This window comes from Phyllostomus discolor, chromosome 5 (assembly GCF_004126475.2).
Source record: "Phyllostomus discolor isolate MPI-MPIP mPhyDis1 chromosome 5, mPhyDis1.pri.v3, whole genome shotgun sequence".
Taxonomy (NCBI): Eukaryota; Metazoa; Chordata; class Mammalia; order Chiroptera; family Phyllostomidae; genus Phyllostomus; species Phyllostomus discolor.
Window position 1 is genome coordinate 160,855,434 of NC_040907.2, and position 27,710 is coordinate 160,883,143.

The 27,710-nt window shown below is 51.4% G+C and overlaps 2 protein-coding genes across 2 annotated transcripts; both read left to right on the top strand.

Annotated features, from left to right (window-relative positions):
* The first annotated feature begins 13,675 nt into the window (after window positions 1-13,675).
* Window positions 13,676-14,326, top strand: LOC118500906 (translation initiation factor IF-2-like). The gene is made up of 2 exons (XM_036027287.1): window positions 13,676-13,983; window positions 14,179-14,326. Exons 1-2 carry the CDS (start codon window positions 13,704-13,706, stop codon window positions 14,256-14,258), a joined length of 360 nt encoding a protein of 119 aa, XP_035883180.1. The 5' UTR covers window positions 13,676-13,703; the 3' UTR covers window positions 14,259-14,326.
* A 51-nt stretch (window positions 14,327-14,377) lies between these two features.
* Window positions 14,378-15,906, top strand: ADRA2A (adrenoceptor alpha 2A). The gene is given in 4 exon segments (XM_028512869.2): window positions 14,378-14,835; window positions 14,837-14,927; window positions 14,930-15,336; window positions 15,338-15,906. Coding segments are annotated over 4 exon segments (1,389 nt in total). The 5' UTR covers window positions 14,378-14,415; the 3' UTR covers window positions 15,809-15,906.
* Window positions 15,907-27,710: the final 11,804 nt, after the last annotated feature.

Here is a 27,710-nt window from a genome sequence, read left to right on the forward strand (position 1 = left end):
AAGATGCGACAAAATACGTGGTCAGCAGTGACCTTCAGTATAGTTATTTACATCTTCTATATTTTCTGTTTATGAAGTCCAGAACTATGGCTTGGGGGGGGGGTAAACTATTAGACATAATGAATGTATTCTATAATGAAGGCTGACCTGTAATGGAGACATTACATTATTAGAGCTCATTCTTTTAGCCCTCATGAAAAAAAGGCTTTTTGTGTTCTGTAACTTTTCATACATCCTCTTGGTTGTTTAAGATGTTGTGGTAACAAAAGGTGGAAATGAAGTGCAGGATTCTAAGAAAAAAAGTTGTGATACTGATAACATTATTTGTGTTTTTAATTGTTTCATGAGAACAAAAGCTATAAGAGAGAACCCATCCAGTGGGAACTATTTAATTGGCTGCAGAAAACTTATCAGGGAAGGTAACAGATACAAGTGCTATGCACAACTTGATTAATTTTCACCTCTCAACATTCTTGGATACATATTTTTTAAAAATCGGTGTCGACCTTGAGAAGAATGTGTGGAAGGAAATCAAAAGTAGGGATCAAGCAGCCAGGTGGGAGCCTGTTGGAGTAATCCAGGTGAGACAGCAGTGGCTCTGATTGGGATTTTATCAGTGGGGATGGAAGGAAATGGAAGGAAATGCACATTCAGGGCAGCCTTAGGAAGAGGTAGTAGTAAGACCTTGTGGCTGATGGGAAAAGGTGAGTTAGAGGATCAAAGGTTATTCTCAAAATTATGGCTTAAGCCTCTGGGTGTATTTGCTCAACTATGGAAATTTACAGCAGGGCCAGGTTCTTTGAGTTTGGGTGCGAGGAGAGGGTGTGTTCTAGGGACTGCAGGACATCAGTTGCAGATGGCAGGTCAGCGACTGGGAGACACGATCCAGCATATAGATTACAACTGAAGCAGGAATTTTCTGCAGAGAGCAGGTAGACCAGGAAAAGGATGGCATCGTTTACAACTGAAGCAGGAATTTTCTGCAGAGAGCAGGTAGACCAGGAAAAGGATGGCATCGTCTGGATGGAATCCTGATCACACTTTAACTTGTGGAGGGTGGGAGGAGCCTGCAGAGACTGAGAAGTAGTACACTAGAAGTGGAAAGGAAACAAGAAATATACTTGATAAACGACCAGCCACTTTCATTGAGTTCAGTTTTACTAACCTCTCAGTATATTCTGCTTCGATATCATCGTATTTTCCATACCATTTCACCTATTTGTCTAGGATCTGCCCTATAAAAAATGTTTGCCACTAACTAGCCACAGTGGCTTTTAAGATTCAGATTAAAGTTACATAAAAATTTAATTTCTCATTTACACTAATAGGTTCTCAGTAACCATATGTGGCTGGTGGACTATAATTGGTATAGAGACAAAACATTGTCATCAAAAAAGTATGTTGGACGGTGATCCTAGTTTATAGCTTTATCATTAGTTCTTTATCATTAGTTTTCAGCCCTGAAACTGAGATAGCGGTTACACCAAGTGTGTGTTCTGGTTGGGCCTGTGTGCCAATTTAATTTTGCAAAGAATTGGGTGGAGGGTGCCCAGATCAGGATTGTTAGGGGCAGCTCTTCATGGTCTTTCCAATAATTCTTATATGATTAATTTTAATTATATTCTTACTTAAATTTGAGTTTTCCTTAAATCTATCTCTAGAAATGTCACCTAAGAGAGAACCAAATTTTTCTTCATTTAAAAAATTTTTGTTTGCTCTTTTCTACATTCTAATTATTCAACTGATTTATGGTGGTCTTTTCCCTTTTTGGTATTAACTGTGTTAGTTAATCTCGTAGGTCAGATTTGATGTAACTGGCTAGTCTGTGCACTTGATTTTAACTCATCTTGGAACCAACACTGGTTAACTGGTCTAGCTGAAGAACTAGATTTTCATGGTCTTCTGTTAGCAAGAATCAGGCCTAGGAAGAAAATGTCTATATTTGGGGGGGGTACAAACACTCTGACTTGAGAAGAATACCATTATAAAATATTTAGATTAAATGTAAGTGATTAGATGATTGACTCTTGAATGACTTGCTATCAGTTCATACTACTGTTTTTTTGCTAAAGTTTTAAAAAATTGGCTAATAATTTTCAAATTACAAGGGCAACAAAAATCTAATGGGAGAGTTAGTATATATTATAAATATTACCTTCAAGTTAGCAGTGTGAATTCCCAAACCTTTATAAAGATACCATCTTGTTGAATATGAGGTCTATCCAGACAGTAACCAGCCATGTACTATGAAAAAGACATTTACTGAGAAGATACAAGAAACATTGTACATAAGACAGTGATGCCTCAGTCCCCTTCAAAGTAGGCGCCCTGGGACCTCATACAGTTCTCCCAGTCGCCATCAGCATCCCTGTCATGTTTTCCTGAATGTCATCGATGCTCGGAAATCTCTTCCCTTTGAAAGGTGATTGTAGTTTGGGAAAAGCCAGAAGTCACAGGGGGCAGCAAATCTGGGCTGTAGTGGGGCTGAGTCACCTGGGTGATTGATGTTTCACCAAGAATTCGCACCAGATGTGATGCATAAGTGGGCAGTTGTGATGAAGCTGCCAATCACCAGAAGGCCCATAGCTATGGCCTTCTGATTCATCCGAATAGTTTCTGAGGAGGAATGTTCAAGCTTAATGCAAAATTTGATGCAGATTCATTGCTCTTCTTGCTCAGTCATCTTGAACGCGACGGCCACAGACTAACATGCGCATTCAGTGACGTCTACCCCCCCCACTGACTAGTACAGTGAAGTGGTCATTGTTCACACATGGCATTGTCCCACTGTCCTTGGCTGCCAGGGTACATCAAGGTTGTACAAACCATTCTCCTTATATTAACATTGGCTGGATGTTTTCCAGACAGACCACCTGTATGGTTCCTTTAAATTTTCCTGTTGAGATAATCCGAATGCTTGGATTTTTTTTTTTTATCAGTACCTTTGAAAACTAGTTAGAAAACCTAATTTTAATGTTATTTTATCTTAGAGAGTTGGAATGCACAGTGTTTAAGCATCTAAATGTCCAAATTTGATATGACTGAAGTAGCATTCAAAATGCTTGGAATTAGCCTTTTAGTTTCTGAAGTATAAAGATAATATTTTTATGTGACTATATTGATTTGAGTAAATGAGCACGGGAGAAAGCTAGTCAAACCCATAATGCTGTGAAAACAAACGAAGTGAGTTTTGTGTTTTGAGTTAGGCAGTGAGATTGGTTGTAAGAAGTTCCTGTCTGTTGATTTGGGATCAACAACAAAAATTCATTGTATTTTCTGATTTTATTTATTATGGATAATATGCCTTTTAACTAGCACTACTAAGTGCAAAATAATGTTTATCATATATCTTGACTTTTATATAGCCAAACACACACTGTAAGTGTTTATCATGTATCTTAAATATATTATATAGTCAAACACTATAATTTTTGCCATCGAGGAGGTCACAGTCCGATGAATTTCACACCTATCTGAATAATCTACTTCTAAAAAATTAAGAATAGCTAATTTCATTCAGAGTTCAATTTTTTTAGCCTCAAAAGCACCTCCTGTTACTGCTTAATGATGGCCATCCTGAGGCAATGTGAAAATATTGGTTGCCTTTTTAAAAAGTACTGACAGACTTTTGTTTATGGAGAAATATAAAATATTAATGGATGAGCCCGGGGTTTAGAATGATTACCAGTTTCCTTTAAAACATTGGTAACTTTTTTTCTGTGAACATCAGCTTAGATGCAAATAATCTACACATTTTGGCCTTCAATACCAACTTCAAGAAAACACTGTACAATCAAGGATTCTTCTAAGTAACTCCTGTTTACTAGGGTTGCAGATGAAAACGAAAAGCAACGTTTTCTAGTTTTCTGCTTTTGTACGTAATAACTAATCCGGTACGTTGCCAGGGCGTAAGCCTTACTGCATTCACCAGGTGTCATTGTAGATGCCTGAGTAATAAGGTTGACTTTTTTTTCACCTGTACTCGCTCTTCTGCGAGATACATTTCTCCAGCTTTTCAAACACATTTGAATACCATGTAGTAAATAATAGCTTTAAAAAATACACAATTTAAAATATACAAATAATTCTTCCAAGTTCTAAGTTCGAGAGTTTGTTTATACCCAAGAGCCTTGGCAGTTATTTAATAAAATTTGTATACTATTATTTGTTCAGGAGTAAATTTTAAAACATTTAAATTTTGGTCCCTGGAGTTGGCATGGGCTATATACATTTTATTGAGCATTGTTAAGGACTCCAGTTATTTTGAACCTTTACAAACTTGACAGCCTTGGTAATCATTTTTTCCCACTTCTTGGTTTGGGTTATATTTAGGTGTTTTGTTTTGTTTTTTAAGGATCAGTGGTATATTATTTTAAGTAAGCTAATTCCATTTTTCCTTGTATGTCCTTGGTTTTTATGTATCTGACTTCATTACCTCTTTTCAAGATAAGGGAATTCCCAGGATAACGGAATGAGTTGATACACCGATGCAGTATCATGCCCACGATGAACTCAAGTCTGGGTCTCCTGACTCCTCCGGCAGTGTTCTTGCTGCTGCTCCACTGCATTGCCTGCCCACCCGACCCAGCATTCTCCTGCTTGGTGACTGAGATAGGGGAACCTGGTAGAAGCCTAATTAGTGGAGCCTCATTAAAACAGGTGGACCAGGTGAAAGCCAAATCAAACAAATCTCCTCCACTAAGAATCTACAAATTGGACACAAGTCTGAACAATTTAGACTGAATTCTACACTTTCCTTCTAATCCTCTTAAACCAAATGCAAGCTACAAGCCACAGGCTAAGTGCTAGGCTGGAATCTATTAAGTCTATAATGTATAATTTCTATGTAACTGCTGCTGTTTTTGTGTAATCTTTCTTGGTGATTACAGGTGAATGATAGAATTTTTTTGTGGGCAAGGCAAGGATTGGTGACTTTAGAGTTCAAAGGAAGCACATGGACTACTTGTCAGATTTGAGGTGACAAGGCGAGCTGCGGCCCCAAAACTGGAGAGAGGGGCAGATACAGAGTCACAGCCGCCAGAGCGGAAGCCCGTAAAAAATTTATATTATAAAAAGTATAAAAAAATCTTGAGTCAGAAAAAAAGTTTATATTAACAAGATAAAAAAATCTTGAGGGAAGCAAGAAGGAAAAACACCGTACCTGTGGAGAAGCGAGGAAAGAATTATATCAGACTTGTTTTTGAAATCATGCAAAAAGAGTGAAATATTTTGTGTTAGAGAAAGAAACCCACCAACTGAGAGTGTACCCTATGAAATTCTCTTTAAAAGGAGAAATACCTTCTCACATGAATTAAAATTTAGGGAATTTGTCACCAGTGGACCTGTCCTGCCTTCTAAGAACTAAAAGAAGTTCTAAAGTGAGAAGGAAAATTATATTGGTCAGAATCTTAATCCACTGTACATAAAGGAAGAGCATTAAGGAATCAATGAAAGTAAAATAAGCATTTTTCTTGTACTTAGCCGATCTAACAAATTCTTCAAAATAGCGATCATGTATTTGGTGACTATAGATTATAAGTGGAATAAATGACAGCAGTGTTAACAAGGGTGGGAGAGGAATTGCAAACACTATTATGAAGTACTTGCCCTACCCATGAAGTGATGTAACGGTTGCTTGAAAGTGGACTTGGATTAGTTGTAAACGTATATTGCAAACTCTAGGGCAACCAGTAACAAAAGTTAAAGCGTATACTTCATACGCTATGAGAGGAGAGAAAGGGAGTCATATACTCAATTCAAAACACATAAGGCAAGAAAGTATGGAAGACAAAACAAAATTTATATATAGAAGCTCGATATTAATCCAACTATATTAATGATCACTAAGTATCAATGCTCTAAATACACCAATTGAAAGAGGTGACACAGTAGGTAAACAAGGCCATATGTTGCCTAGAAGAAACATTAAATATACAGACATAGATTAACACAAAAGGATGGAGAAAGATATACCACGCTAACACTAATAAAGTTGGAGTAGCTGTATTAATTGAAGATAAAGCAAACTTCAGAGCAAGGAAAGTATCAGAGAAAGGAGCATTGCAACATTTTAAAGAGATCATGTCTCTAAAAAGACGTTAATTCCTAATGTGTAGGTGCCTAACAGACCACCAAAATACGTGAGGCACAAACTGACGGAACACTATAGGGAAATCAGTCCACTCTTACATTGGAAATGTCAGTACCCCTCTGGATGGGTCTAATGGACAGACCCAGCAGTCAAAGTCGGTGAAGGTGGTTGAGCTCAACACCACCATCAGTCAGCTGGATCTGACTGACATCTACAGACTACTTCCGCAGAATACGTACTCTCTTCCCAAGCTCACACAGAACAATCACCAAAATAGACCACGTTCTGGGTCATAAACACACCTATTCACAAATGTATTCGAACAGAAATCCGGGGGTGGGAGACAGGTGGAGGTGGAAGAGGGCATGGGGGATAAATGGTAATGGAAAAGGAATAAACAAAGAATAGAAATTGTACAAATATGTTCTCAGACTGTAATGGAATTAAACTAGAAATCTGCTACTGTTTACTATTTAAGTGGTTACTTTTTGAATTTTTTTCCAGATGTTTTAGGTGTGACCAGTGAGAGACGCTGTGACAGGGTTACTCCTTTTGTGATGCTGAGAATGGGTTTGCCTTTTAAAATGTATCTTGTATTTCTTCATGATTGGATCAAGGAATGCATCACTGGAAATATTTGGTGTTCTTTAAAAGCTCAACTATTTTATTTACGACTTTGAGCATACGTAAGGTCCATGAAAAAAGGACCCCTCCGGAGACGCGCTGCCCCGGCAGCAGGAAGTCTCGTCGGTGACGGTTCACATCAGGGTCTGGCACTGAGGCTGGCTCACTGTAGAGAATCAATACATAGTTGTTGTGAAACGAAAGCTCTGACGTTCCTTTTGGTCAAGCATTGTTTACACAGAAGAGAAACTTACTCCAGTAGACTGAGGTGAACAGGGGAAGTAGTCCTGGGGGTTCTGGAATCTTAGGGAATCTGAGAATGAAAACAAGAGGTCTGTCGCAGCTTCACAGCACTCAAGGCTGGGATTTGGAGAGCTGGGGAAAACCAAGGCAGTGGAGGACCCAGGGTTCCTCACGTCTGTTGCTCGCTGTGCATTTGCTCAATCCTCTTGCCTCTACTGGTAAAGAAAGAGGAAATCGAGCCTTTAGAGCATGTAAGCCACAGCATCAGCCTTGTCCAAACACAACTGTGCCCCTGGCTTGAACTGTTTTTCGTTTATGTGAATTAATTCATTTTTGTTCTATTTTAGCCAGTTTTAGTTGGGCTTTCTATTGCAAAACAAACAAACAAAAACAAAACCCACAAAACAAAACAACAAAAAAACAGCATCCCGAAACAGCATCACCCTACTTACCCTGCTTATTTAAAGTTCCATCAGCTCACGATCCTGTGACTCTCTTCTTTCCTCTTGGCTCTTTCTGCACCTCCAGTCCAGTCTCATCCGACCTAGAATCAACAGATAGACGTAAATCCTGCCTATAAAGTACCCAGAGAAGGTAATTCCCAGTTTCCATCTCATGAATTTGATTCCCTAATGACCTTGTTGGGAGGCTTCTCCTATTAAGCGCCGTTTTCTTGGTTCTCTGAACTTCATTGATTCTGTGCCCCTTTGATAGCTAATAATGTAAGGAACTGCCCGTGTGTCCTTGTTAGGGACAGATCAAAAACCTTAAGACTTCCACCCCCCCTTCTCTGTTCACACAAAAAAATAAATGCCTGTTAAAGTTGTATTTTCCCACTTTCATCTTGTTTTCAATTGGTATTTGTCATGCTAATTTATTAGCTGTCAAACTTTAATAGAGCAATTTTAGAATCTATTTGCATGTCTGAGGAAAATTCAAATTAATAAAGGAGAAAGTGTCGCCACATAAACAAATATTCCTAATGCATGGTGAGCACCTATTAAATACCAAACACTGGGTTATGTATTTTCCATGTATTTGCTCACTTAATCTTCCTTTGACAGTGTGCACGAAGCAGGGACAAGTTTTTTCCCCCATGTCCCTATGAGGAAACTGAAGTCCAGAAAGGGAATTCATAGTTTTTAAGGGACAGAACGAGCACCAGCACTCAGGTTTATTTATTTTACTCGAAGCCCAGATCCCTAATGACTTCATTCTAATGCCTCCCTGGCAGGGGACCCTTTAGGAAGGAAGAGAGTGTATCTTGTCATTAACTAAGGACAATGGAAAAAAAGAAATCATTTCTAGGGAGCAGTGCTAGCAGGCCGCCTCTTAAATACTGTATGTGTGAGAGCGTGCGTGTGTGTGTTTCAGGCACCATGTCTCCTTGGTTTCCTTGAGTAAATGGGAAGGGTGAGTCACCTTACCTAATTAGATTACCGGGATGTTAGTTTAAGAGTTATTAGTTAATGTTGGTGACAGCTCCTTTACACCCAAGGGCCAGTGGACCTGGCTCACCTGTTTTCCTGAGAACAAACAGCCATGGCTCACCGCGACTGCTCCAAGCCACGCGTTTCCTTACTGTGCTTCTGGACACAGCAGGCAAGAGACTTCCCCTGGGTTTGGGGGGGGGGGGAGGGCACTTATTTGTGAGAACCAACCTGGAGGACCAAGGAGGTGATGGTAAGGTTTGTGTATGCGCACAGCCCTCACTGGTCACGTTTTAGTGGAAACGCAAACACGTCCTGCAGGGTTGGGCTGCAGCCAAGAGCCAGAGGGGAGCCCAGCCTTTCCCGGCATGCTGGAGGTCGAGAGGATGCTGGCACGGACCGCGGTCCTTTGGTCTTGGCCAGAGACGGAAAACACCTGGCTTCATCCTTCTCCCAGGCTGGGGCAGGATGGGCTGGCACTTGAGAATCTCTCTGATGAAGGGGGTGGCAGGACTTCTCGCCTGTTTTTGTGAACACGGCAGGACTCATTTGGCAGTCAGAGGAGAAGCACAGCTGGTGGCAGATAAAGCAGTTCCTACAACAGTCTCGGAGTCCACGCTTCGCTTTTGGCTTAACTCCACCTCCAGTAACAATGTGATTCCAAGGGCTCCGGCACAGGTACAAGGAAGTGGAGGAATTAAATCAGGGCTCAAAGGAAGCGATAGATTTTTGTTCCTCGCGACTGCCTCCCGCCTCGGTGTCAGCAACGCAGCTACTTGACAGATGTTTGCTTCCAGCTGCGCGCGCGCGGCATGGGCGGCTGCGTTTGGCGCGGCATGGGCGGCTGCGCGCGACATTGGTTCCCCGTGGGGTCATGGTGTTCAGAGGCGTGAGTGTGTGTTTAAGGTCTGTGTGTGTGTGTGTGTGGACTACTGTGTGTGAGGGTGCTATCACAGCCTGGGAGTCCAAGCTGATGGGGGTTGTAGGTTTTTTCTTAGTCAAGCCTTCAAAGAATGCCCCCCCCCAAAGAAAAAAAAAAACCCAAAAACAAAAGTAAACTATTACTACCATCACTGCCCAGTTCCTCACTCATTTTAGATGAAGTCAGGTTGTATTTTGGGGTCATTTTGCCTGACTCTCTAACTGCAGATACAGTTCCAGGTTCTAATAAACCTGGTTCGGGTATGCTCTGGAATACAAAGGAGGCAGGACAGTCCTTTCCTCTTACTAGGCCACCAAAAGGAGCCTGTACAGAAGGAACAGGTGAGGTGGTGCCATAAGGGTCACCTAAGCTGCAGAAGAAACAGGGGAGGGGGTGGCTGCTCCCACCAGCAGCTTGGAGGCCAGTGGTCTCGGCTGCACAACCAGTCCGTGTAGTGCTCGCTGTCCAGCCGGCTGGCCATTGGGGGCTGTAGTGTCCGGCGCTTCCTCCACGCAGCAGGCATCGTATGTGGAGTAAAAAAAAAACAACACATCTTGTCCTGTTTTGCTCCAGTAGCCATGAATGGGCAGGGGAGGACCTGCCAGCTTGTCGCCATTCTCATTCCTGGTGGGTGACCCTCTCTCGGCTGGTTCCCTTTGTCACTGTGGCAGAGGCGGAGATCCTCAGAAAAGGAGTTAGAAATCTTGTTGGGCTTATAATCAGGAAACACAGGGTCCGGGTCCGCCCTTGCTGCTGATTGCCCTTGGGCAATCTCCTAGTCCCTCAGAGCCTTGTCCCCACCTGCAAACGTTGGTAAGGACAGCTGCAAGTTAGGGTTGTTTTGGGAACCACATAAATATCTGGTACATGAACTGCTCGGCATTGGGCCTGACGGGGAGTCAGTGCTAATACACGGTATGTATGTATGTATGTATGTATGTAATTTTCACCCAAGGCCATTTTTTTTTCCATTGCTTTTTAGAGAGAGAGGAAGGGAGACAGGGAGGGAGGGGGGAGGAGAGGGGGAGAGAGAGAGAGAAGAGAGACGAAAAAGGAATATCAATTGGTAGCCTCCCCTATGTGCCCTGACTGGGGAATCAAACCCACAACCAAGGTGTGTGAACTGACCAGGGAGCGAAACGGTGACCTTCCGGTTTATGGGATGCCTTTCCAATCAGCTGAGCCACACAGGGTGTATTTAGTTTTATTACTCGGAGAGAACAATAATGGGCCTCTGTGGGTGTGCCCAGACCTGACTCTTCCTCAGGCTGTGAAAGGCGACGCGGGCTCTCCCCTGTCCGTCCTGCTTGTCAGATCCCTGGCGGGCTGTGGCACCCTCCCAGCTGTCTCGCTGTCCCTCCAGCACAGCAGTTCTCAACCTGGGACCCGTTCTCTGTGGCTCCGGTTAGCCTGACAAACGTCTCCAGGTCGTTTGAGCCTCTCCCTGCCCTCCACTGAGAGGTATCGCTCAGTGCAGTGAGCCTCCGGCCGCGTGCTTGTGAGCTTCTCCCAAGCGCTCTGTCGGGGTTCGAAAACTGCTGCCCGCTGCGGTTCATCCGGCCCGGGTCGCCGTTACCCTGGCGAAGCGCTGCTAAGTGTGTTGGGACCTTTCCGGGCAATGCTGCCGTACAGGCCTGATGGACAATGCTGATGCCGTGAAGAGCTGCTGCCTCGTGGGTGTCTCCCTGCTCAGTGCTGTCTCATAGGCTAGCATGGCCTGAATGTTCTAGCGAAAACAATCATGTCCAGTAGCTTTCAGAGCTCAGAGGTCCTGACCCTGTGTGTCAAACTAAGGAGGCAGAGCCTTTGGTAATGAGGTACGCATGGCAAGAGGACCTCTGGCTATAAAGGGACTCGGCATATGGCCCTGGACACCATGCATACCAATGTCGTGTATTAGCCTAGATCCGTGAAAAGCCTGTTTCCACTGCAGGAGAAAAAGACTCTACACCCAGGAATTACCAAACCAACTAGCTGCTGGGGAAGCATTTAAAAAAAATATGACAAGAGGTGTCATGCACAGTAGTAGCAGAGATTTCAAGAAAGAAAAGCACCCTGGTCTCTGTTTTCGTTTCCCCTTTTGCTGCTGAAGTGAGGCGGGAAGGAGAGCAGCGTGTTAGCGACGGGTTGCCGAGCGGGGGCACGCGCTGGCCTCCCGGTGCTCGGGGCCCACGGAGAGCTACCAACACACGGTGAACCCCCATTTCACAGCCTTTGGTTTTTGTCTCTTTCAGCATCTATACTTGACGTTTGGGGCTCCTGGTCGCTGTGCAAATATGAGCGTAACCACATCTCCAACGGAGCCTAGTGCAAAGTTCCTGCCCCTGCCCAGAGACTCGGAGCTGAGATCGGAGCAGGAGAAGGGACAGGATGGCCTCAACAGACGGAGGAAATGCTGCCCGTTCCGCCTTCTTTAGATCATTCACAGAAGAGGTTTAGAGAGACTCCTCAGAATTAAGAGAGGAAGGGGCGTTCCCCCACCCCCTCCCCAGCAAAGACTGGGAGATAAAGACCTGGGCGAAGTACTTTGAAAGCACTTTAGCTAGACCTTGGTGACTACATCAAGAGCAGCAGCCTCAGTAACTGTCATCCGCTCCAGCTGAAGGTGATGCTCAAGGTCTTGAATTACTAGTCCCCAGCCCCCTGCTGGACCTCAGCCTGCGTCCTGCTGGCTGAGGGGGTCTGTTCGATCCTCAGAACTTTCAGCTGAGGTGACTGCATGAGGGTATTCAGTATAGTGGACCCTTAAACAAGAACTTTTCTTTAGGTCTAATCTCTTTTCTGCTGATAGTCCCTACCCTCCTGGGCCTTGCCTGTAAACTGCCTGCTGCTTACTTGAAAACTGCACATAGCAGAATACCATTATTATGGACATCTAGCATACAGAGAGAAACAAACAATCCATCCACTCTGTGCTATTCCTACCAAAGAGAACACAGAAAATCTCTCTCCTCTCGGCCAGCACCTCCCCTTACTGAGAGATGATGATGTGCATCTAGACTGGGACTGGGGTGGGGGGCTGGAGGCTAGCGTTCCCGCTGCAACAAGACACAATGGTTCACAGCTGGGCATCCAGGCAGGATCCAGGCCTGGCGGAGCTGCAGGGAGCGTGGGCTTTGCCAGTCCAGGGTGGGTGCCAGTCCGTGGGCTCTGAAGCCTGCTGAGCCCTTCCTGATGTGACTTCATCAGACAAAGCCCCGCTCCTTCTGGGGTAAAACACATAACAAAGTGTGTTCTCTAGAAAGGTTTCTGCAACATGACGGTGCAATATAAAATCTGGGTCCTGCTCTCCTGAGCTTGGGCCCACCCAAACTTGTCCTGAGATAGAAGGCGCTTTAGGCAAGGACTGCAGGGGCGGGGGGAGAAAGCGCCTGGTGCTGGCGGGCACCTTCCCAGCGGTGACGACGAGTGGCCAGCAGGTGTCAGTGCGCCCTCGCTCTGTCGTGGCGCTAGGCCTTCGCCTCCCGGACCCCTTCCCCACCGCGCTGAGGGGGAGTGGTCCGGACTTGGACAGCTCCGATCCCGCAGACAGCTCCCAGGCTGCGACAACACGTGGTTACCCCACCCCCGTAGAGCAGCTCTGAACTCTGGCGGAGGCTTCTCCCCGGGAGGCGCTTACCCTTCCGCCCCAGAGGGTGGATCGGAACCCGTGTCTTTTTTTCTCACCAGAACTCCACTCTCCCCATCCTCCAGGAGCATTTACAGTCGAGGGCGGCCCGGCTCAGGGCGGGACTGCTCTAGGGGCGACCCGTATCGTTGGCTTGCTTTTCCAGTTTCGGGTCCAGGTCTCCAACCCCTTTCCTCCAGGACCCAGCTCGATGGGGACGTTCCGGGTGCCTGCTCCTTTCTGCTGAGCCGGTCCGTAGCTGCTCTGCCAATTCCCAGCAGGGGCCGTCCCCACTCCCCGGGCACGCTCCTTAAACCCCTCGCTCACCGGACCCGCTTCTCCAAATGCCAGGTCCCGCTGGGGAGGCAGCACTCCCCCCGGGTCCGGCGCGGGGCGCGGGCGCTGGACCCGCGCAGGGGAGGCGCAAGGGGCGGGGGAGGGTCGGCTTCCCACGTGGGGGCTGACGCCGGCTGCTCAGCAACGCCGGCTTGATCCCGGGGCTATAAAACCAGTCCACGGCGAGCGCCGCGGAGCAGCAGCAGCTCTGGCTTCCGTGCAGACGCCCGGCAGCCGGCGCGCCGCCGCCGCCGGCCCACCCCGGCATTTTCTACGCCCAGCCCCGAGCTCCTGCCCCAACTCACGCTGCGCTCGGATCCTGGCGGGTCCGGTCGCGCTCCGCACCAGCAGCGCGCCAGGCCGACGCCCAAGGGACCCTCTGCCTAGACCGCGGCTCCTGGAGGGCGGATCGCGCACCTGCCCGGGCCGCCTGAGGACGGGGGCGCCTTGATGCGGCCCCACACCTCTCACCCCGCCCGCCGCCTCCGAGCTCCGCGCGCTGCCCCCCAGCCCCAGCCGGGCACGCAACTTTGGAAGTCCCGCGGCGCTCCGAGAGGGCGGCAGAGTCCGCACCCCGGCCCCAGCCCCGGCCCCGGCGGCACCGCCGCGGTCTGGGGGAAGCAGGAGAGCTGGGAATCGCTTCGGGGATGTAAGGAGACAAACGTAGGACCCCAAGCCCGCATCCGCACTCCTCGGCTGCCTCCCGGGGTGGGGGCGGGCCCCGCACACGGTAAGACCTCTTGCTTTCGCTCCGGCTCCGGAGTCCAGAGATAGAATATACATATGTTTTAGATTTCCTGTTACCCTTCCAAGTCCTCTCAGGCCAGCAGTGATTTTTGTTCTCTCCTCTTGAAGAATAAATCTCTTTCCCATCGGCTCGACCTAATCTCTCCGGCCCCTTAGAATAAAACTTGGCTGCGTTTAGGAGCTGGGAGCCAGAAGGCGCCCACCCCGGGCGTCCGAAGCGCAGACAGGGCGCCGTTCGCCGGGCCCATGGGCCGCTAGCGACCCCCCAGTTCCGGCCCGACCTCCCTGCGGCCTTCCCCCCCCCCCCATGTGAGGAGCCGCGGGGCGAGCGGGGTGCGGGAGGAAGAGGAGGACCCACGGGCTCCGGGCCGGAAGGCAGCTGGCAGCAGGCCCAGGCGAGCGGGCACCCGCGTTCATGTTCCGCCAGGAGCAGCCGCTGGCCGAGGGCAGCTTTGCGCCCATGGGCTCCCTGCAGCCGGACGCTGGCAACGCGACCTGGAATGGGACCGAGGAGCCGGGGGGCGGTGCACGGGCCACCCCCTACTCTTTGCAGGTGACGCTGACCCTCGTGTGCCTGGCCGGCCTCCTCATGCTGCTCACGGTGTTCGGCAACGTGCTGGTCATCATCGCCGTGTTCACGAGCCGCGCGCTCAAGGCGCCCCAGAACCTCTTTCTGGTGTCTCTGGCCTCGGCCGACATCCTGGTGGCCACGCTCGTCATCCCCTTCTCGCTGGCCAACGAGGTCATGGGCTACTGGTACTTCGGCAAGGCGTGGTGCGAGATCTACCTGGCGCTCGACGTGCTCTTCTGCACCTCGTCCATCGTGCACCTGTGGCGCCATCAGCCTGGATCGCTACTGGTCCATCACGCAGGCCATCGAGTACAACCTGAAGCGCACGCCGCGCCGCATCAAGGCCATCATCGTCACGTGTGGGTCATCTCGGCCGTCATCTCCTTCCCGCCGCTCATCTCCATCGAGAAGAAGGGCGGCGGCGACCAGCAGCAGGCAGAGCCGCGCTGCGAGATCAACGACCAGAAGTGGTACGTCATCTCGTCCTCCATCGGCTCCTTCTTCGCGCCCTGCCTCATCATGATCCTGGTCTACGTGCGCATCTACCAGATCGCCAAGCGCCGCACCCGCGTGCCGCCCAGCCGCCGGGGCCCTGATTCCGCGCCGCAGGGGAGCGCCGAGCGCAGGCCCAACGGCCTGGGCCCCGAGCGCGGCGTGGGGCCCGTGGGCACCGAGGACGAGCCGCTGCCCGCCCAGCTTAACGGTGCACCCGGGGAGCCCGCACCCGCCGGGCCGCGCGACACCGACGCGCTGGACCTGGAGGAGAAGCTCGTCGTCGGAGCACGCGGAGCGGCCCCCCGGACCTCGCAGGTCCGACCACGGCCCGCGGGCCAAGGGCCAGGCCCGGGAGAGCCAGCTGAAGCCCGGGGACAGCCTGCCGCGGCGCGGGCCGGGGGCGACCGGGCCCGGGGCGCCGGCGTCCGGGCCGGCGGAGGAGCGCGGCGGCGGGGGCGCCAAGGCGTCGCGCTGGCGCGGGCGGCAGAACCGGGAGAAGCGCTTCACGTTCGTGCTGGCCGTGGTCATCGGCGTGTTCGTGGTGTGCTGGTTCCCCTTCTTCTTCACCTACACGCTCACGGCCGTCGGCTGCTCCGTGCCGCGCACGCTCTTCAAGTTCTTCTTCTGGTTCGGCTACTGCAACAGCTCGCTGAACCCGGTCATCTACACCATCTTCAACCACGACTTCCGCCGCGCCTTCAAGAAGATCCTCTGCCGCGGGGACAGGAAGCGGATCGTGTGAGCGCCGCCGGGTCCGCTCCCCACCCGCGACACCGTCCTCCCCCCGCGAACGGACTCGCGCGGGCCGCGGGCCGCGGGGGTCGGCGGGCGCGTCTACGCGGTCCCGTGTTCCCTGGCCCTGTCGCTGCCCTGCGGCCTCCTCCTTGGAACAGCCGCTCTTCCCTGCCAGGAGGAGTGCCGGCCGGCGGGGAGGGCCACACTCCCCCGCTACTGTCGGGGCCTCCTGGGATTCCCAGCGGTCTTCCAGAGTCCCCGGGCCGCCCCCCATCAGTGTTGTTTCCTGAAGGTATTTGCACCTCCCCTGAGCCCAGAGCGTTGCAGAGCAGCTGCTGAGCCCCAGCCAGTGTGGCTCGCGCAGGGTTAACGGAAGGGGTTACCCGCCCGGCCCCGCCGACCGCTCTTCCCTCCCCCCGACTCTATTTTTAAACCAAGCTCAGGGCAGCGCAGCCCGCCCTCTCACCCCGCCCTGTACATATGCACTATTTTTGGTAGTCCTTGCCGGATGGGGGAGAGGGTCCCTCCTGTCCCTTGGCGTCGGTTGTCGGGATCCTGGCTGTCGGGGATGCCCTGGAGGCGGACGCCGGGTGTCTGGTTCGGCCCCGTCCCTCTGCTGCGAGGCCAGCCCCTTCCCGGTGTCATCACTGCTCCCTCTGTGTCCCTTTCACCAGCAACTGGTGACTGTTCCTTTGGGCCTGGGCCTGCTTGAGATTTCCCGAGGCCGGAAAGATGTGCCCGTTTTTCTCCTGTGCCTAACAGCACAATTGCCTTTTCCTCTGTAAATATTGCAGTGATGGAGCAAGGCAGGAGTAATGAGCCTTTCCGCCCTGCATCAGCCCGTGTACAAAGCCATGACCCCCCATGTACCCTGGCCCCGGCGACTCACTTGAACACCTCCTCTTTCTGGTGTCCCTTCCTTCCCTTCTTCTCTTCCCCGGCCACTGCTCGAAGACTATGTATGTTTCTATTTGATGTGTACGTGTGCCTCGCTGTCTCCCGGAGTGCTGACTGTGGGGAAATCTTTCAGCTGCTGTTTTTAGACCCAGAGAAGTGTAAATTATGTGGAAGAGGCAAACCTGGTACGATTTGCCCAGGGTAAACAGATTGCAAGGACAGATGGGCCTGCCAAACTGGACAGTTCTTGCCCCAAGAGCTCTTAGGTATCAAAGTGTTGTCCTTCCCCCACCTCTGTTTTCCTGGCTGCGATCCTGTCACCGATGCATTCCCAAAGTCGGCGGAGGAGGGCGGAGACCTCGTGTTTACATCGAGTTTCTACACATTGCAGACAGAGACTCTTTCAGGCCTGCGCTCTTATTTTACTAAAGAAAAATTACTGGCAGCACATGTTGCTAATGACAATGGATTTTTTTAATATAAAAAGTTTACAGATCAAATGTAAAATAAATATGAATTAAATGGCCCTGTCTGTTATTTGAGTTTCCAAAGGCTTTGAGACTGAGAACACCTGGAGACTTTATATATATAAATAGAATATATATCATATATATGATATATAGTTTATATATATATTCTTTATGTATTCTTTGAGTTAAAAATACATGTACATTATAAAATACCTTTACAAGTGCAAGCAATAACAAAGCTACCATTTACCAAGTGTTTCTTATGTGCTGGACACTCTGATGAGCCCATTATAGGTTTTGCTTTATTTAATTTTCCCCCAAGCCTATGAGATAACAACTATTATTATCCCCATTTTATAGGTGAAGAAGCTGAGTCTCAAAAGGCAAGTGATTTGCTCAAGGTTAATGAGAGGTAAAAATGCTTTGCATCAAGCTTTATCTGGTTCCAGGGTCTATACTCTCAACCTCAGAGCCCGGCCATGGTCACATGATCACCACTTCGCAGAATGCAAAGTGAGGTCTCTACACAAAGTGTGCCGTGTACACAACGTATGGGAAGAATCCCAAGTGTGTAAATAGACACAAAGTGTGTACATACCGCTGGGTGTCTGGACGCCCTAAAGTGCGTACATACTTCACAGTGTGTGTATATCCCCTAAAGTATGGTATATGCACAAAGTGTGGCATATACACCAAAATGTGTATCACACCGTACAGCGTGACAATACACAACGTGCGGTGTGTAGCCCATAGTGTGGTGTGTGCACAGAGTGTGGTATAGACACCTTAATAGAACCATGTATTAGTTGGTGGTTTGAATTGCCTCTGGCCCAAAGCAGGGACCCTTCCTATTGCCTTTCTGTAATACCAAGTTCTGCCCTGCTGTGGAGGAGACCTTCAGATCCCAACCCCACGGTTATGGTTAAGGCCCTTTGTGGTGGGAAGGGCCCTTAGAAATCCCAGAATCCAACCCCTCATTTTCCAAGACGAGGGACTGGCACAGGGTCCCGCAGCTCTGGGTGGCGAGTCTCTGGACCCACCGGGCCTCGTCAGCTGGGAAGCAGCTGGAGCGGTTCTGTGTGCGTGTGCGACACACAGGTGCTGCTGATGGGGAGCTGTTCACTCAGGAGCCACACAGGTCACGGTTTGGGGAAGGACAGACTCTGGGAGGCAGACACACGTGCAGACTAACCCTGGATGCCCCCCTGAAGCGGGGCATCCAGTCACCCTCTGGGCAGCACTGGTCTTCCTTAACCTCTTTAGCGAGGGCCAGGGAGTGTGCACAGGAGTGGGAGGGTGGGGGACCCTGAGAAGTCATTTGGGCTCTGAGGGGCCTGGGGGAGGGAAGGCGTTGGTTCTGAGAGGTTTCGTAGCACATGTGAGCCTGCAGACAGGAGGGCGGCAGGCTGCCGGCTCCAGTGACCCTTGCCTGGGGCCTTCATACACCCCGGCGTTTGTCGCCAAGTCTGGCTGCCTGGTCTGGTGCTGAGCCCTGCTCCCTGCCCCCGTGCCAGCCTCTCTGTCCCTCCCACTCCAGGCACCCATCGCCCCAAAGGCAAACAGAGCCAGAACAATGGGCCAGCCTGGCAGGCCCCCAGGAACTGGGCTGCATGTCTCAGACACAGAGGCAGATCCAACTGTGCTTGCTGTTGACTCTTTTCTGCTCTGTCTGCTGGTCTGTGTTTGTCTTGCCTTCACCAGCAGAGGCCCTGCACCCTGGGAAAGGGAAAGTGTGGGCAGTGGTGCACCATAGGGCAGGGCAGCCTCAGAGATGGAGGAATCCTGGGCGGTGAGGGGAGAGAGGGCTGGAGAAAAGGGGGCATCCCTGTTCATTGCAGAGGGCCCAGGCAACAGTCTGCAAAGGCCTGGGGTCGGGAGAGGATTGGAGGGGGAGAAATGGGCTTCTTGGAGATCTTAGCCTAAAGGTCAGGAAGTGAGACTGTGTCACTGCACAGCTTCCCGTCCGCATCTGACCCCAATTGTCTTGGTCCAAAGGGTCTGTCCTCATGATGGAACCTCATACTTTATGTGACTTTGGTTAGCATGTCAAAAGCCACTGGCTTTTGGGTCTAACCTGTATGTTGCCAGTTTCACTGCTACAAGGTGCCTTCAGCTGGGGGATGGGCTGCAAGGTGCCTTGAGTTGGGGGGCGGGGTAGTGCCCTCACTTGAGCCCGGGAGCAAGACTGTTCTACTACTTCTGGGCTGTGGGGCTGCAGGAGAGAATAATAAAAAGGGACCTTTGGTTTTCCCCTCCTTGTGACGCCGTCACTGAAGCAGAGTTTTAGAGCAAGAAGTTTCTACACACACCCTCCACTCCTATATTGTGCTGTTGAGGGGGCCAAGACCCTGAAAAGGCAGCTGGTTATGTGACATCCCAGGGAACCCCGAGTCCACTGCTCCATGGCTCTCTGTCTGATGCTGCCATATTCAACAGGAGTTCTGTTTTGCTGTTGGATTTGGCGAGTGGCTGATCAACCCCAGAGAAGCACCGTGCCAGGCACTGTGAGACAACTCTCTGCCTTTCGTGCATGGGCTCTGGGGAGACCAGCAGTGGCCCTAAGAGAGTAGGGCCTGCCCTGTGCTCTGGAAGCACTAAGGCTGCAGGGGGAGACAGGATGCGCCTGTGTGAAGCATCCAGTAGCCATACAACCGTGATGGTGTGGCAGGGGTTAGTGGATGCTGCGTGCCCGCTGAAGCTCATGGGCACCTGTCTGTGCTGTGAGTGTGCGGTGGGGGAGAGGTCGCTGTGGCTGGGAGCTCGGGGAGTAGGATGTGGGAGCTGGGGTGATAGGACTGTACCTGAGGGAGGGGGCCAGTGAGGCAGCTGTGGTTCTAGCTGCTGGGCCCTGTGGAAACATTGCAAGGTCTAGGTCAGGCCGCAGCCTTCGTTTCTCCAGCCCGGCCCATCGGGATGGCATGGTGAGCTCCTGTCCCCACTTGAGGGCCCCCATCCTACCAGGAAACCTGCCTCCCTGACTTGAGTAGAGGAGCAGATCCAAGTACCAGGGCTCCTGCCTGCCCTTGTCAGAGCCAGGGCCCGACACCAGGCCTTGCGTGCGGGCCTCTGCCCGGGGCCCTGCGTCCCCGCGGCGGCCCGAGAACCTGGGATGCAGGACGAGCTGCCTTCCTCAGCACAGGGTGTGCCTGTACAGAGGGGAGCCGCGTGGAGTCACGAGTGCAATCCCAAACTCCAGGACTGGTTTGAAAACAGCATCGATCACTTCGATTACCAGAAACCCTGGGGTTTGGAGTGAAACACAACAAAGGGAACAGGGCCTATCGGAAGGAGCCTGGACCTGGGAATCAGGAGGCCTGGGTTCAAGCCCAGCTTTGGCTTCCACTGAAGAGGCGTGGCCTCGGGCCAGGCCCTTTCTGAGCTCCCGGGACTTCATTTAGGAAAAGTGAAAGTGGCCGGTCTGGATCGCTGGTACTTACAGCTGTGATCTGTAGAGTTTATTAACGACAAAATCGGTCTCGGTCTCTCTCCCACACACATATTTATCATCTACCATTTACCTGTCTGTCTGTCTGTCTACATCACCTACCTGACGAATTGCCGGTGAAGCGAACTCTAACAGGTACCTTTTATTCAGGGCTTTTCAGAGCCTTGAACATGCCGGTGTGGACGGTGATTCTCGGGGGGCGGGATGTGGGGGGGTGGCCATGGCGAGCTATGCTCCTCAGACTCCCTGGACCGCACTTTTACAAAGCGTCTCAGGGACGCATGTTTGCTGGGTCACTGGTTGGGTCCTACTAGGCTGCAGGGTCTCATGGGGGTTTTCTCTTGACCGGTTCTGAGATTCTGCGAAATGTCAGCCCTGCTCTCTCCTCTGCCCCCTCTCCCTCAGGCGAAGTGCACTGGGCAGGGGCTGAGCCGTGTGTTTTTCTCGGGCACGGCTGACTCTAGGAGCCACTGGCCTCATTGAGACGCAGGGTTGTGCTGCGCTTGTTTTGAGTATGGCTGGACCGTGCACACACGGACACACGCCGACACAGAGGCACAGGCAGACACGTGCACACCCTCCTCCCGGCCAGCTGGTGAGTCAGGTGAGGGAGAGCCCCAGGGAACCATGTGGCTGGCTCTCAGCCAAAGTTGTCTGGGCCGTCCTCCTGCAGGTGGCTCAGGCTCAGCCTAGGAGGCCAAGAAGCAGACCCTGGGCTGCCTGGCAGTGATGACCCATGAGGCTGGGGTCTGGGTCGGCAGTGGTGGGGACTGGCCCAGGTCAATGATCCCGCCTGTGCCCTGGGCACACTGAGAGTTCTGCTGCCCCTTACTCAGCATCTGTGGGCACCCTTTGGCCTTCCTTAGCAGCAGAGCCACACCTTAAGGATTCTTTTTTATGCCTTGGCCCTAGAGGAGGCACTGAGAGTTTTAACAGATGATAAATTCCTCCCTCCCTCCCTCTCTTCTTTCTTTCTTTCTCTTTCTTTCTCCCTTCCTTCCTCCCTTCCTCCCTTCCTTCTTCCTTCCTTCCTTCCTTCCTTCCTTCCTTCCTTCCTCTCTCTCTCTTTCTTTCTCCTTCCTTCCTTCCTTCCTCCCCCCCTCCCCTCCCCTCCCCTCCCCTCCCCTCCCTTCCTTCCTCCCCTCCCTCCCTCCCTCCCTCCCTCCCTCCCTCCCTCCCTCCCTTCCTTCCTTCCTTCCTTCCTTCCTTCCTTCCTTCCTTCCTTCCTTCCTTCCTTCCTTCCACAGTGATTTTTTTTGAGCTGTCTTCAAACTAATATCACTGATACTGCACTCTTTGTGTTGGGGCTGGAGCGGGGAATGAGATAATTAGGATCTTCACCCCATGGAGCTTCTTCATGTGAGGGGAGACGGATGTAGGTGGGCGCCAGGGAGGGGAAGCAGGTTGATGAGGCTGGTACGGTGGGTGACGGGGACTCACTGTTGAGGAGCCTGGCCTGGGCTCAGGCGTCAGAGGACGGTCCCTTCTCCAGAGGTGACAGCTAAAGGAGAGCTGAGGGACGGGCAGGAGCGGGTCCAGAAAAGGACTGGGGGGAAACGGGAAGCATCCTGTGTTCAAGCAGCTACACCCCTTTAGCGGGATTGGACTGGAAACGGCTGAAAGGGAAGCAGAAAGCCTGGGAGAGGTGGGGCCGGGCCGTGCAGCCAGCTGGAAAGATTTATCTTGAGGACAATGGGAACCCCGGTTGGGGGAGGTGGTGGTGGTGGTGCTATCCTGGGGGTCACTCAGGCAGCTGATGAACATGACTGAATTTTTATTTTGGTTTGCAAAGTCATTCTGGCTGCTCGGTGGGGACTGATGGGGTGGGTGTATTTGGAGCAGATGACAGTGGCCTGGGCAGGGCACAGATGTGCCATTCGGGGAAGCTCCGGGCACCCGCCTCCCCGAAAGCCATCCGAGGGCAGGGCCAGTCGATGTGCCAACCCACACATTGACGTTCCAGAGGTTCCCTGGCTTTCGAAGATGGTATAGCGCTGTCCCCACGACGCCCACCCTTAGAGAGGGGCTCCTGGGTTACAACCCGGCCAGCCTTGGTGGCGTGGGAAACTAGCGGCCATGAGGCCTGGTGTGACTTGCTTCCTGTTGCTGAACCTCAGCTTCCTCATCTGCGTGGCGGGCCGGGGGGGGAGCGGTGAGAGGAGAACACGGACAACGAGCCCGTGCGTGGCTGTGTGCGCCCCTGAGCTGTCCACACACTAGCCGACAGGGCAGGGCGTAGGAGAGCTTGAGGGCGCTCAGCACCCCGTGGGTCCTCCCCAGGATCAGAAGACCTGATAAGCCCCCACATCTGGGACTCGTCCTGCTTAACCCCCTACCGTGCTTGCCCAGGCTCCCTGAGGAGAAAAAACCCCTCTGTTTGCAAGGAGTTCAGGAAACCTGCAACTTGATGCCTCCGTCTGCTCTGCCCGCTATGAGTTGCCCTGAGCGGCAAAGTCACTGCTCCAGGGAGGGCCTTTCCGATGACTCCCCGCACATGCTCGATGGCTTGAAGCCCAAGCCCTACACTTTCCAGCACTTGCTGGTTTGCAAGGGGGCCCTCTCTCCCAGGAGTTTCCAGACAGGGTGTCTAGGCCTTGGCGGAAATGGCTGGTGTGGCTGAGAAGGGCACTTTAAAGCTAAGACTTGGGCATCAAAAGACCTGATGACAATCCTGGATCCGTCACATTGCTTTGATTTTAACCTTGCACAGCTGATCAAACCTCAGTTTCCCCACCCGTAACTTGGAATCTAGGGCTCCCAGTGTTTTGGTGAGTTGCTCAGGCTAGCGCTTGGCATGGTGCAGAGAACCAATAGTGCCCACCTTCTCCCCTCCCGTTTGGGAGCTGGAGGCTTGGCTTTGCTCATGAAGCTGCTGTGGGGCGAGTCAGGCTGGGCTGGCCAGTGTGCACAGGGCCAGCACTGTGCCCTTGAGAACCGGTGTTTGAGGGTGATCTGTGCTAGGGATATGACCTCTGTGGCTCTTAGCTTTCTCTCCTCCCAACCCGGTGAAAGAAAGACCCTGTGTTTTTCGGTAGAGCAAGAGGGTGGGACTGCACGACCTCCAAGTCCCACACAGGACCCACGGTAATGGCATTGGTTTCCAGTGAAGCCGCCCTGAAGCTGAGCCTCCTGATGCCCAGGTGAGTGCTCTTTGCAGCTTGTTGTCCCCCAGCCCCACCCCTGCCCCGGATGGGCTTCCTGTCTCCTGATGATGACACTCTTGTTTCTGCCTCCGTGACTCGGCTCAGGCTGGGCCGTCCCACTTGTGGAATCCCACATGGCTCCTCCCTGGCCGCTTGCAAAATCACACCGAAGCTTTAAAGCCAAACGTCATCACAATGCTTTTTTTAAAAAAATATTTTATTTTTATTTATTTTTAGAGAGGGAGGGGAGGGAGATAGAGAGAGATAGAAAAAAAACATCAATGTGCGGTTGCTGGGGGTCATGGCCTGCAACCCAGGGAATCGAACCTGCGACACTTCACAATGCTTTTTAATGTGACTAGTGGAAGGAACCTGGGGCTTGGCATCAGTTATCCCAGGGCTCAAACCCTGGGTCTGACTCCCTGTCCGCTTCCTTCCCCGTCCCCGAAGGTGGCAGATGCCCAGGGAGGGTGTGTGGTGGCATGCCCAGCAGCTGAGAGGGGCTGCCTGTGGGCCTGTTCCCTGCCTAGTCCATCCTCCCAGGCTCCCAGGGTAGGTCTCCTCACCACCCTTTCTTCTTGCTCACGTGGTTCGGAGCCAGGGACTGGTGCCTTTACCAACCTGCTCTGCCTCCTTTGTGGGGGGCGGGGGGCTTTTGGTCAGAGGAGTTTCAGGTGTAAGCCACGAAGAAAACATGAGACACCCAGATGTTTTGCTCCTGGAGAGTGTTCTCTCCTTTCAGCCACCCCCAGCCTACAAGCTCTCACGAGCTCTCCAGCCCCCGGGTCAGATGAGCTTGGATTTTGGTATCAGACAGATGTAGGCTCACCCTGTGGCTCCGTCTCTGAACTTGGACAAATTGTTTCACTTTCCAGAGCCTTAATGTCCTTATCTGAAAAATGGGTAAAATGGCACCTTTTCCCATGGTGCACACGGCCAAGTTGACACACAAAATTAACCATTGCAAATGGGTTTAAAACCGAACCCTCGTCTAGGATTTTGTGTTCAGAAGAGTGGAGCCAGGGGCAGGGGTTCCCGTCCCAGCTTTTAGGCCACACACACAATGTGGTCTGAATGCACCGAAGCTTCCCCTGACTCGGCAGGGGAGGCCTGGAAGGGGGTCAGGACTAATTAGCTCATGCACTTTAGAGCTTCAGTCGCATTCCCGGTGACCCTTTGTGTGCGAAGCGAGAAAGACACCAGCTTTGTTTTGCTCTCCGGGTGACTCAACTCCTGCACGCCACGCTCCACGGAGTCATGGCCACTCTGGGTCCACGTTAATGGCCACTTGTGCTGGGTGCTCTGTTCTGCGGCCCGTGCCTGGCAGGGTCTGGGTCTCCTTCTCATCATTCTCCCTCGTCTTCCAGCAGCTCTAGGGGGTCCTCACAACTTGCCCGGGTCATGTCTTACTCTTGGCTGTCCTGGTGACTGACGCGGTGGCTTGTTCTTTCATTTTTACATTTTTTAATTTATTTTGTCTTGGATTTAGCACATGCTCTTGTCTTCTGGGTCTTGGCTCCTACTGATGATGATGATGATAATGATGATGATGCTCAGTAAGAGGAATGCCTGCTCTCTGTCTCAGGACCACATGAAAATATCTTGGACATGCCTCTCTGACCCAGTGCCCGGCCCCGACTGTGAGAGTGACTGGATGACTCACTCTCTGCTGGCCTCAGCTTTGTGGATGGGCCTGCACTGTTCCCACAGGGGGAGGGCCGTGGGAGCAGGGTGGGGGGAGGCAGTAGATGTAGGATGCTCTTTGCTAGGCTCCCCCTCCATGCTCTTCATGGGTGGGACACTTTGTTTGACCTTCTGCATATGCCCACCTCCCCAGATGCTCCCCTACATTGAAGTGAAAGTAGCAGAGGTGATGGTTTCTATCTGTAGCTCACCAAGGTCATGTATACAATGGGGTGCCTGAGTGACAATTGATCCATTTGGTATGACTTCTGTGGCAAACATTTGTGGCTTACCTCCCTAGCCTCCAATCCCTCTTATGGCTGTAACCACCCCCACCCCCCCGATCTGCTGGGACACTTCTCTCTCACCATTCTCAGTCCACGTGGTTGGGGTGGGCTCCTGTCCACACGAGCTGAGCCCAAGACCATAGCCTGTCAGTGCACCCCCCTCCCTGACCATAATAACTGGGTCACTGTCTTAGTCTCACCAGGCTGCTAAAACACAGACCGTGATACCATAGACTCGGTGGGTTATGAATAAGAGAGTCCCAGTTCTGGGGGCTGGGAAATCCAAGCTCAGGGGGCCAGCATGATTGGGTGAGGGTCCTCTTCCAGGCTGCAGACTCCCCTTGCATATTCATATGACAGATGGGGCAGGAGAATTCCGTTGGGTCTCTTTTATAAGGGCATGAATCTCATTCATGAGGGCTTCACCCATATGACCTAAGTACTTCCCAAAGGCCCCGTCTCCTGATACCATCACAGTAACAGTGAGGATTTCAGTGCACCTGTTTTGGGAGATACAAGCATTCAGACCATAGCAGTGATGGTCCCACTCCTGAATCGGTCAGAGCGAATGGCTTTTCCTATTGGGAGGGAGACGTGTGTTCTTTCCCGCTGACCTGCTTTGTGCACCCATCACCTGGGGTCACCATTGCAGATGGCAGGGCTCTGAGAGAGGGAGTCTTGATGACACCGCTTTAACCCTCTAATCCAGCTGTGTGGGAAGTAAGACCTACCTCTAGACACTAAAATTTTTCCCCCTGACCAGTGTGGCTCAGTCGGCTGGGTGTTGTCCTGTAAAGTGAAAGTTTGCGGGCCTGAGTCTCGGTCAGGGTGCATGCCTGGGTTGTGGGTTCAGTCCCCGGTCTGGGCACATGCAGGAGGCAACTGGTGGATGTTTCTCTCTCACATTGATGTCTTACTCCCTTCCTTCCCCTCTCTCTAATAAACAAATTAAATATATAAATAAACAAACAAATAAATATGTAACACAAAAGATTTCATGAGCTAGTAAACTCCCTCCTTTTATTTAAGCCAACCTCCGTTGGGTTTTCTGTCCCTTGCAAACCAAGAAAGTACTCATGGATATTGGCCTATGACCTCTGGGTCCAAGTCACTTTATCAATATTCTCAAAGGTACCAGACGTGGAAATGGGTTTAGTTGTTTTGCTTTTTAGATGGGTGCCACTTGATCCTAAGTCATGATCAACTCCTATATTCCAACCATGTGGACATGCCTCTTGGTTTTCAACAGCCCTAAAGTTGGTCTGAAGGCCAATCCCTCCGAAGTCAGAACCTCACAACTCACTTGCCATCCCCTGGGGGCCCGCAGACTGGGTGTATAGGGTTACCTGGCCCAACGCCTTGGATGGATTAGGAAGGACTTCCAGCCACCCATCGATTCTAGGGGTTATTTTACCCTGTGGGAGGAGTGGAAGGCTACTGGGCGTCTGGGCTTCCAGTCCTAGAGTCCATCTCACCCTCCCTGTGTCTCTTAAGGGGACAGAACAGTTGTTTTCACAACAATTTCCTGGCTGAACAAATAGTACAACACAGTTGTCATCACCAAAGGCAACTGAATTCGTGGCCCGAATTCTTGTTGTCCTTGAGTAGGAGTTTGCCACCCAGTGATTTATTTCCTGACAAAACCTTCCAGCAAGCAGGTTCAGAGGCTGTTGAAATGTGTGTGTATTTTTGTACGTTGAGTTTTCGGGATTTTCTGCCTTGATCCAGTTGGCAAAAGGGAGCCATGTGAACGGAGAGCATGGCCGCGTGGGCTCCCAGCTTTCTGCAGTTACACTCGGCCTCGTTGCATGCTCCTGCAGACATTTGGCCTTCAGAGTTGGGCCGTGGAGGCTGGGCGCGAGTCCTGTAAGTGCCAACAAAGCCTGCGAGTCAACTGTGTGTGGGACTGGGTCCCATGAAAAAAAAGAAGGACAACTGCGGTCAAGAGCATACAGCCTGGGGGGACACACCTCTGCTCCTTTTA